Source organism: Octopus sinensis, linkage group LG11, assembly GCF_006345805.1.
Source record: "Octopus sinensis linkage group LG11, ASM634580v1, whole genome shotgun sequence".
Lineage (NCBI taxonomy): Eukaryota > Metazoa > Mollusca > Cephalopoda > Octopoda > Octopodidae > Octopus > Octopus sinensis.
The window spans coordinates 38,387,639-38,399,799 of record NC_043007.1 but is presented as its reverse complement, the minus strand read 5'-3'; the positions used below and the strand labels follow the sequence as shown (position 1 = coordinate 38,399,799).

The 12,161-nt window shown below is 35.3% G+C and overlaps 1 protein-coding gene across 2 annotated transcripts in view; it reads left to right on the top strand.

Annotated features, from left to right (window-relative positions):
• The first annotated feature begins 20 nt into the window (after nt 1-20).
• LOC115217016 (ribosomal protein S6 kinase delta-1) overlaps nt 21-12,161 on the top strand; it is a 72,352-nt gene continuing 60,211 nt past the window's right edge. The window contains exon 1 of one of the 2 annotated variants that reach the window (XM_029786542.2): nt 21-253. In XM_029786542.2, the coding sequence (XP_029642402.1) occupies nt 149-253 (105 nt within the window). In that variant the 5' untranslated portion in view covers nt 21-148. The remainder of the gene's footprint in view (nt 254-12,161) is intronic. The other variant, XM_029786543.2, reaches the window with a different exon arrangement.

Sequence of the window (12,161 nt, the reverse complement as noted above, 5' to 3'; positions counted from 1 at the left end):
AATGTCAAATAAGATGAGAAACGTTCTTAATTCTTTAATCTTAACATTAAAAACTTGTGTTTATTTTAATGTCTTTTTTAATTGAATTGTCGTAAAATGAAAAACTTACGAACTCACTGTTGGTAAAACAGGTTGGTTCGACTTAGTAATGGCGACAAAAAAGTCACTGAATGGGGAGAAGATTTGGCATTTTGATGTTACGAACCCCGTAAAGCATTCTAACGGATTTACCATTTACAAAGTATCGTGTAAGGTTAGTATTTACTCGGGTTGTTTTCATTTTTTGCATTTATATACTATTTCATGCGTTTTTTTTTCTTCCTCTGCTACTATTATTAATATGTTCTTGGACACAGGTGCAAGACCAAGTTATATGAGGAAGTAATAATAATCGAATGAATCAATAAAACAGTATATTACTGGTACTTATTTCGATATCCTTACATTTTGTTTTAGTGTCAGGCATCACCTACAACTCATCTTATCAATATATATATATTTATCCATATATATAATTATATATATGGTTATGTTCATTTTTCTTAACTATATTTTTACAGTAACACCTTTTTTATTATTGTCACTATTGCTGTTAACAATTACCAAACCTATTTATTTTCTGTCACCTTAATTTAAGTCATGAATGAGAAGGGAACGCAAATAGATGTAGCAGCACACGCCAACAACAACAGAAATGCATTATTTATGTATTGTACGAATGACAATCCGAAACCTACTTGATATTAAAAAACACAGCTTTAAGTGATTTTTTTTTTCTTATATAAAACGAAGTCAATTTTTTTTTAAAGAAGTATATTTGTATTTTGTTTTTCGAATGACAAGGTGTGCGAATCTGTGAGAGGTACAGAATTTTTTTTTTATGGAATATTTAACTATTCACAATTTTCCTGCGTCTGCTAAGGTTTGGGGTTAAAATACTTAGGGATTATTATGTATGCGTGTGTGTGTGTGTGTGTGTGTGTATATATATATATATATATATAAACTGTAGACCTCTTGTGTCTCACAAAAAATACATTTATAACAAAATAGGGGCGTACACATCTGGAGGAATGGCATAGTGGTCTGAGGGCCCATCGCAGAAAACCTGTCAAGCCTGCTACAGGCATATGTCTGCAATGAGAAAGCGATTCTTGTACTCGAAATCGAATTGACGACCACTATATATATATATATATATATATATTATATATATATATATATATATATATATATACACATACATACATACATACAGAGACAACCATACATACTCTCTCTTACTCTAGACCGTTTACTATTAACACTTATTAACAGCTGTGTTCGGTCCGTGGTGTGATGTGATGCGACATGATCTGCCAAGACAAGGGTGTTTGCTCTTTCTCAATGTCTTCATCTACCATCTTCCAAAGCTTACAGGTGGTGGCGTGACGTATTCAATGAAGGAAGATACGTGTTTCTCCAGGTTGTTCACTGAACTTCAAAATTGAAACTACAAATATTCGAAAAACTGATGCGTTGTTATATAGTTCTTTACATCGGCCAAATCGTCGCGATTATCGCCATGGTGTGTAACACACACAGATGTATATGGTTTTAAAACTGCGAGGATTAAAAGCGACAATATTTAGTCGAATACAATTTCATTTTTCATTTTTGTACTTAAAAAAAAAAATCTATATCTTATCCTTCTGTACACTCCAGTGTAATGCAGCCTACCCTCCCAATTTTAAGCACAATGTTTTGTATATTTCTTAAAAATTTATACAGAAGTAAATATATTATATCGCTGAACGAGTAAGTACAGTCAGAGGAACATATTGATAAATGATAAACAATTTCTCTACTGCTACTAATTATGATATTTAGAATACTATAGAATAGATGGTCTCCAATTCAAATGTGTTGATGCATATACACATACATATGTGTGTGTGTATTATAAAGCATCGTTTACAATCCACTGTCAACTTTACACATACACATGTTAATGCTCATGTACATATATAGGTATTTCTGGTTGTACATAAATACCGAACTATATAATGTTTTGCCTCTTGATGAAATACAGTCTTCGCTGTGATGGATGGTATTTTTACTATTTTCTGGTTCCCTATAAAGATATAAGCTGATTTTTTTTCGACATGTCAAATGGTTCATTAGATAATTAAAATGAATGAAGGGATTTTGTTAATGTGTGTCAAGTGTAATCTGTCAACTAATCTCTCTCTCTCTCTGTTTATATATATATATATATATATATATATATATATATATGTATATATGTATATATATATATATATATTCAGATTACCTTCGTGTTATCTGTGTATGCTTATCTTTCTATTTTTGTATTTTAAAAAAATATTCATTACTCGTGTGCATAGGGATAAGTCGTTCTCTGAGACAAAATCCAATGGCAAAAGGCCATGTTCACTTTCGAGTGGGCAGAACGTGTTACGAATGGATATACACATCTTTTTTTTTTTTTTTTACTGCCATGCATACCCATAACATATTGGAAAGCCTTTACATGCTTTAGCTGTCTCCGTTTATCTCCAAAAAAACCCAAAAAACTGGCGATGTTTATCACTAAAGAGGTGAATCGCATCAAAACATTAGTGTCTGTTAGTTCACTGATGTCTCTTGGAGCTAAGTGTAGTGCTTAAACACATCTATAGAAAGTTGTAAATGAAACACAAAACGTTAAAAATGCATGCATTTAGTTGTATTTTATATACATATATATATACTGGTCAAAAAGCTGAAAGGTCAACTTGATTTCTTAACATAAATTCGACCTACTCTCAGTATTGAGTCACCATATCATTAAATGTTCTGTTGTTATTCTTAAACTAGCTTTAAAATAATAACTTTTATTCACTGTATATTGATTCCAATCATGGGCACTTTGTTTAGGTACAGGCATGACTGCGTGGTTAAGTCGTTCATTTCAGAACCATGTAGTTGGGTGTTAAGTTCCAATGTGTGAAAGTTGTTGGCTGATATTCTATACTATAACCACAAATTGACCAATATCTTATGAGTGAGAGTGGTAAGCAGATATATATATATATGCAGGGATATTGTATCTTCACTTCAATTATTTAGACAGAATGGTATACATATAAGATTCCTGTACCTTGTGATTAAGTTCCAATAGTATTTAAAATAGGTCATTCCAAGCATAGAGTTTGTAAACAGTGTTATTAAATCGAGGGTTTTTTTAAATCTTATATGTTTACCATTCTGTCTAAATATATGGAACTGAAGATATATTGTCTGTTAGTTCACTGATGTCTCTTGGAGCTAGTGTAGTGCTTAAACACATCTATAGAAAGTTGTATATCTCACGTCTATTTTCATTCCTCCACTTCACTCTCTATTTCATATCTTATCTAGAATAACTATTGCTTAACCATTTTCTCACACTGCCTTCGATGAAGGGATATATAAAATATCTTGGAAACAGCTGTGAAACCTATTTATAAATGATCTGAAATCTTTCACAGCCTTGGATTTTTATCTCATTGTTAATTTATATATCATCATCGTTTAACGTCTACTTTCCATGCTAGCATGGGTTGGACGATTTGACTGAGGACTGGCGAACCAGATGGCTGCACCACTCTCCAATCTTATCTAGCAGAGTTTCTACAGCTGGATGCCCTTCCTAATGCCAACCACTCTGAGAGTGTAGTGGGTGCTTTTATGTGCCACTGGCACGAGGGCCAGTCATATATATATATATATATATTTATTTATTTTATAGAAGGAGCTTCTACAGGACTAGAACTGTTTCATTCAAATGAAATCATCAGGAAGCTTGCTGTCAAAATCAGATTTTGACAGCAAGCTTCTTGATGATTTCATTTGAATGAAACAGTTCTAGTCCTGTAGAAGCTCCTTCTATAAAATAAATTAATTTACTCTGCTATGTATTGAGTACCTTATTTAATGTGGTTAACCCCGACTCAACCCGGGACCTACATACATATATATATATGTTTATCTGCTTTCATTCATGTTGCATTTATTTTTCCATGTTGGCATGAGTTGAATGAATACTTATTAAGGTATTATTTTATGGTTGGATACCCTTTCTTTCATCAACCCATACCAACTTTTCAAGAGAGGTGTTTGTGTGAGTGGATATTTTTTTTCATCTTCATGTGTGTTCACTGACTGCAAACAACAGCCTCACAATCACAAAAGTTGGTAGCTTTTGATTCAAGACAACTGCAAAAGTATGTTGATCTTCTGGACATTCTTTGGGTTGTTCATTGTTTGATGGACTAGGGGATTATTACACTGCGTGGAAACAAGTGGGATATGGCAGCAGGAAAGACATCTGGCTGCAGAAAAGTGTCTCAATGAATTCCATCTGACCCATGCAATCATGAAAAAGGGGATGTTAAAATGATGGTGTTTGTGTGTGTGTGTGTATATATATATATATATATATATATATATATATACATATATATACAGGGTGTGATGAATAAGCTATTGTCTAAATTACGCAAAAATGAAAATAACACTGATATCATTTTAACAGATATATTTACCAAAATTATATAAAAATATCATAAAATACTAAAGAGTAAATTTATTCAATAAAATCACCATTGGCTTCAACCATGGCCTCCAGATGACTTCGGAATCTCTTGCAATTCTTCTGGATGGTCTCCTTGTTTAAGTTGGTGAATGCTGCCATAATCCTTGCCTTCAGTTCATCTTTGGTGTTACAAAGAGTTTTGTTGGTCTCTTGCTCATCTATGCTCCATGCATAATAATCAAGGGGGTTGCAGTCTGAGGAGTTAGATGGCCACATGTTAGAGGTGATGTGGTCACAAAAATTGTCTGACAGTCATGACTGGGTTCTCCCGCTTGTGTGGCATGGTGTAGAGTCCTATTGTCAGACATAGGGTCTTCCAGCAGCTACCCTCTTCACCCAGGCACTTGATGTAGGCCTCCGTGTTGAGTCTGAGACCATGTGGGAAGATGAATGGAGGCATAACGTCACCATCACTAGTGATCACTCCAGACACCATGATGTTGCCTGGATGTTTGATTTTTATCACTCTTGGTACATGTCCTCAGATTGACGTCCAAACACTCTGAAATGTTTGTATTGGAGCTTCCAGTGCAAATGTCAAGCAGTACAGTATGTCATTTTCAATTTTCTGGCAGAGTGAATTGCATCATGGTGCTGTTTTTCTCAAAGACAGTGCCCAACTGACCCTACATTACTGTATCGTCAACAAAATCAAAAACAAACAATGCGCATGTGTGAAATTAAAAATATAAAATGGCAACAAATTTACCCATCACACCCTGTATATATATTGGGTCATCCCATAAATAATGCTGTGTTTTTATACTTTTTACTTTTCAAAATTAAGATAAACAAAGTTCTTTTTTAAGTTAAAATATACTCTCCTTCATTTTCTACAATACTCTTCCATCTATCTGGTAGACTTGCAAGGCCCCTCTTCCAAAATTCACTTGTCTGTGATGAAAGATACTCCTCCAGTACTGTTCTGATCTCATCTACACGTAAAAGCACCCACTACACTCTGGGAGTGGTTGGTGTTTGGAAGGGCATCCAGCTGTAGAAACTCTGCCAGATCAGAGAGACGTTAAATGATGATGATGATGATATAGCACTTAAAACCTCTCACCAGCATGAAACAAGTTGTCCATCTGTAATTTGCTAATTTAACTATAGCATTTTATGATTGTTGTGCCCTTTACCTGAAATTTCTGCACAGGTCAGAACTGCACTCTTATTCATGATTAGGAACATCTTTATAGCCGAAATATTGAAATACAAAGTAAAAGTGAAAACCTTTGTTTTTGTTTTGTTTTACCTCCTGTACCTTTAACTTTCTCTGTTGTGGCTTTCTCAATCATTTTTAATATATATATATATATTTATATATAACGTTTGCTTTCAATGCTGGCATAGGTGAGATGGTTTGACAGGAGCTAGCCAGGTAGATACGCACACGTACATATATGTATCTTCTTCGTAATCATTATTGATGGTTGCTATTGGTTTTCAATGCTTGACCTGGGTTAGATGAATTGTCATAATCTGAGTCAGTACTCAGAATTACTGCACTTCTAGATGAGTCAGAGGACTACATCTCATTCATTCAATTCAATGCTTGTACAGTTAGATGTTCTTCTCAACACCAGTCTTGGTACCAGCACTCCAGAGGTTGTCATATCCTCGACAGGACTAAACTGTTCTATCACACTCATGTCTTACTGTGTTCGGGATGCATTTTATTGTGGCATTGGCATTAGAGATATTACCCTATCAACAACATGTTAAAGAAGCTTTTCTACCTGCCATCTTTATTCACTCACTGCCCACAGTCCTCTAGGTGTTTTTATAGTGGTACAATCTCCAGGTTGGTTTGTATCCCATAAGATTCAACAGTCCTCACCACTTTGTAATGTGCTCATACATTCAGGGCTACAAGAGTAAGGAGATGAGTAGAAAGAGAACAGTAATGATAGAAACTGAATGAGTGAAAGAGGAGAGCAAGAGTATAATAGTAAAAACAGTTGAGAAGAGGGAGTGGGAGAAGGAATAAGAGAGTGAGGGATAGTAATAAGTGGAATAAATATATACATATATACATATGTATATAATTTATTACACATGTTGAAGCAAAACTCTTACAGGAATAAACTATTGATTAAATGTCTGAAATGAGTTATTGTTAATAAGATTATAATTTTTCAGATTATTAATTTCATTTGACTTGGTATGAAAAAATACATAAGTCTGTGTGTGTGTGTGTGTATATATATATATATATATTATATATAACGTTTGCTTTCAATGCTGGCATAGGTGAGATGGTTTGACAGGAGCTAGCCAGGTAGATACGCACACGTACATATATGTATCTTCTTCGTAATCATTATTGATGGTTGCTATTGGTTTTCAATGCTTGACCTGGGTTAGATGAATTGTCATAATCTGAGTCAGTACTCAGAATTACTGCACTTCTAGATGAGTCAGAGGACTACATCTCATTCATTCAATTCAATGCTTGTACAGTTAGATGTTCTTCTCAACACCAGTCTTGGTACCAGCACTCCAGAGGTTGTCATATCCTCGACAGGACTAAACTGTTCTATCACACTCATGTCTTACTGTGTTCGGGATGCATTTTATTGTGGCATTGGCATTAGAGATATTACCCTATCAACAACATGTTAAAGAAGCTTTTCTACCTGCCATCTTTATTCACTCACTGCCCACAGTCCTCTAGGTGTTTTTATAGTGGTACAATCTCCAGGTTGGTTTGTATCCCATAAGATTCAACAGTCCTCACCACTTTGTAATGTGCTCATACATTCAGGGCTACAAGAGTAAGGAGATGAGTAGAAAGAGAACAGTAATGATAGAAACTGAATGAGTGAAAGAGGAGAGCAAGAGTATAATAGTAAAAACAGTTGAGAAGAGGGAGTGGGAGAAGGAATAAGAGAGTGAGGGATAGTAATAAGTGGAATAAATATATACATATATACATATGTATATAATTTATTACACATGTTGAAGCAAAACTCTTACAGGAATAAACTATTGATTAAATGTCTGAAATGAGTTATTGTTAATAAGATTATAATTTTTCAGATTATTAATTTCATTTGACTTGGTATGAAAAAATACATAAGTCTGTGTGTGTGTGTGTGTGTATATATATATATATATATAGCTATGAATTTTTCAATTCTGAAAATGAAGTTAACAATAAGATAAATTAAAATCATATTAAAATATTGGTTTACCAGCCAGAAGGTTACACATTAAGGTCTGCTGAAGGTGTTTCATTGCATTTCTAAGGAAGGAGTTTTATTCAATATTGCTTCAGTTTATTTAAGAATAGGGGTCAAATTTTCTTAGAAGAAAATAAAATGCTGATCACCTATTGATATTTATCTTTCATTCACTCAGCTAATACCAAGGAATCACAATGAAGCAGTAACCCTTAAAAGTTTCCTCTGTAAATCTTAAGAGACATGTACTGTTTTATGTTATTTAAATATAGAATAAAATCAATGTGGATTTCAAGGAAACTGGTGATGGTCTATGTTAGCAATAATTAGAGAATAAGAGAGATCAATAAATTCTTTTCCATGAGTCTATTTTAAGCCTTGCCCTTCATCTGTAAGTATATATAAGAGAGAAAGTGTTGTTGCCCCTTGAGCTTTCCACATGATGAGTAAGACCTAAAGTGTTAGTTTCTGTACTCCACACAGCAACTGAACTTATAGAAGTTTCATTTTTTTAATATGAGAAGGATTAGCCAATTAACTGTGGCTTTGTTTGAATATCAGAAGGACCAGCTAATTAGTTGTTGCCTCAGTTATGTTAGAATTGTCTGTGATTGCAGAGTAGGTATGAAAACGTTTTAGTGAAAATCTGGCTTACTGTCTTATCAGACCACGCAGCTTACAATAAGTTTGTGAATCTCATTTCTGTTTCTTCTTGGGAACATGCTGCATGGGGATCAGTAAGAATGAGTTAGACTTAGTGCAGTTAGTTTTATTGCTTAGCTCAAAGTTATTTCTGAACCCGCAGGATCAAATGTAGGATCAAAGATGTTCTAATCATGATCATCCGATCTTTTTTGTTCCAGCAGTAGTTTATCTGCAACTGTATTGTTCTATGTGTCCAGTTTTTAAGATAGTAGGGTGTAACTTGAAGGAGATTAGTCCACTACTTTCTTACATATTGAGAAAGTGCATAGAAACTAACTCATTATCTCAGCCTACTATAGTTTGAAACAAATGGTATGGTTCCATAGCCTTAGTCAGTTTCATTAGCAGAGTTCCTTTTGTTCCAAGAATTCAAGGTAAAGCCCAGGTTGCTTCCCTGAGCTGACATTAACCTACAGATGTTTGGGCTGGCTCATGGTTACATCACTCTCTCTGTGTAGAAGCGCTTGCATAAGTCTTAAGTTCAAATCTATGAGAAGTAGTTCATTGTGTTTTTGGTGCATAGATTGATCTCCAATAATATTGAAGTTATGAATACTCAGACTTTGTAAATATTGAATTTTATTTTTACATAGCTCCTCTAAATCGGGGTTGGCAAACTTCTTATACTATTGACCCCTTTATGGATTTGTTGATAACTTATTGATCTTCATCATGTAAATTTCTAAAAGAAAATTAAAATGTATGGTTACTAGAAAATTTTTGTTTTAAAAACAAAGATTATGGAAATTGATAAATAATAAAAATTCAGACATATATTCATGTAGACAAAATATTTAATGTTTATCAACCTCTTGGATAGCAACAGAGACTCTCCCCTCCCAGGCCAATATTGACCACTTTGCTCACCCAAGCTTTAATTGAGGGATCAGTTTGTTTTTTAGAAAAGACCATCAACTAATTCTCTACTCTCCATTTGTTTAGCTGTTGGAAATACTTGCCAGATCTTTACCTGATTTACACAGTTATATATACATATATATATATATATATATATAATATATATATATATACAGTTCCCACTCAACAGTGTGCCTACATGATTTGCATCCAGTGAACAAAATACTAGTTATCTAAAATAATAATGTAGTAATCATTATATATGTAGTCCAACATGTCATTTTTTTAGTGATTAGTGTTGGAGAAAGGGCATTGTTTGTGAACTTTCTTTAAAAGGCTTTTGTGATTAATAGAATGAGTGACGGTATTGTTAAACTGGAAATCTGGTCCAAATACTTGCAATAGTGGACTCCAATAAAGGTACTGAAAGACCAAAAAGTGGTGTTAGACTGGGTTGCAGATTAAGTCAACTGCAAAAGTAATGGTGGGTCTTCAACTCAGATTGCCAACAACTGAAAAAAAGAAAAATACTGTATGGCATCCTGTCTGATACTCAAATGATTCCACCAGTCCACAATTTTGGACTGAGACTTGATTTATCAACTCCCTGGAGGAGGAAAGGCAAAGTTGAATTTAGTAGGACTTGAACTCAGAATGCAAGCAGAAAGAATAAATAAGGTACAACATTTTCTCCAATGGACTTGAAACAACAGAGAATGGAGAAGCATCAGCAGAGGGCAGACCATCGAGGAGAGAAAGACTGATTGCAAAGATACAAGAAGGGAAGAAAGAGAAGGCAACACACTAGCACCCTATCTCTTTGCCATCATCCTAGACTATGTAATGTGTAGAATGTTCAAGGGCACAGAGGAAGAACTGAGATTCAAACTGCATAGGCCAAGAAGTAAACGGCATCCGGCAGTAACAGTAAGTGACCTAGACTTTGTTGACGACCTGGTATTACTAACAGAGAGGACAGATCAGGCACAGGAGGTGCTGAGCAGATTAGAGCAGGAATCAGGGAAGGTAGGATTGTACTGTAATGCAAAGAAAACAGAGCTGCAAGTATTTAACCATGAAATGCCTGTGTCAGTGAAAGTGGGAGACGGTAAGTTGCTCAAGGTAGTTGAAAATTTCAAATACCTTGGTGTGTGGACACAAAGTACTGAAAAAGACATTGTGGCAAAGAAAGCTCTTGCCTGGAGCGCATGCCATAAATTGAGAAAGGTATGGAGTTCAAAGTTAGCAAGGAAATTGAAAGTGAGGTTGTTTCTGGCAACAGTAGAGTCTGTTCTTCTATATGGGGCTGAAACATGGATGCTCACTAAAGCATTGAAGAAGCAGTTGGATGGTTGTTATACGAGGATGCTTAGAATGGTACTTAATGTCTCCTAGAAGAGTCATGCAACAAATGCCAACTTATACCAGGAACTAACAAAAGTAACATTGAAGATACAGCATAGAAGGATGAAGCTAACTGGACACTGCATCAGCCATACTGATGAAATTGTTGACAAGTTACTGGTCTAGCAACCAACAGAAGGAAGAAACAGGAGAGGAAGGAGGAAGATGACGTATATTGATAACTTGCTGGAGGATACTGGTATGGAAGGGGTACAGGAGCTGAGGACCATTATGGGAGATCACGATGAGTGGGAAAAAGTGTGGAAACAGTCTTGGGATGTCCTGAGGGACGACCTAGATAGATAGATGGTACAAAGATTTGATTTATTAAATGATAAGAAGCAAGGCAAAGAAACAGACAAATTAGTGGAACAGGAACTAAAGCAAATAACAGGACATTATCAGGGAAATTCAAATGCTGGATACTGCAATTTGGACTATACCCAAGGATAATGTGGTCATTGCAAATGTACGAAATAGCCTTGAGTAAAGTAGGAAGGATGGTACAAAGACGTGATGTGTTTATCAGAAAATGGCTTGGTCTTCCAAAACCGCTGAATACAACTGCACTATATGGAAAATCCATGCTGCAACTACCAATAACATCAATCTTTGAAAAGATACTGGGAGCTGGCCATGAATTTGGAAAGATTATTAATATGTCCACTCATAAAAACAACAAAAAGACCGGACTTGATCCTATGGAATACAGACCAAAAAATTGGAATTTTGCTAGAGCTGCTAATGTGGAGCAACAGAAGGAGAGGAGGAATGATAGGTGGGCTGAGGAAATCATTTCTTTCATTGCGCACCCTCCTCCCTTATAATTCAGAGGCTTGTATACCAGACAGCTTGTCAGCTGTGGCTGCTGGAGTTGAAACTCACATGACTCTGTTGGAAGGTAGGTCTAAAGAGGGCGCGGGCTAAAACTATGCACCCTTACACGGGCTGTTGAAGCTTAGACTGTGTCACATGACAGCTTGCACTAGCTGCTGGAGCCTACCTGCAAGTATTTAAGAGGAAATTTGGCAGGGTGGTTATTTGCCCTCTGACATTTGTTGACACTGCATGGAAGATGATGCAACCAAAAAGAAAAAAAAACAAAAAAACGCACTCAACACCAGAGCTGAAGACACCTCTGAAAGGGGTGCCCCGCCACATCAGAAAAGGGTAGAGGAGTAGGGGCTGAAACCGGACGTGGTTCCTCCAGATGATGTCCTTAGCCATTGGATCCTATGAAGGAGTTGTTGAGTTTGTGAACCACAAAACATATTTGGAATTCCTTTCACTACTCTGATAATTCGCAGTGTTTTTATGATAGACAAAGAATTTATATAGCTTAAAGATCTTTGTGCAAGCTGACTACTAAAAGTAAACATTGGTGATATGTC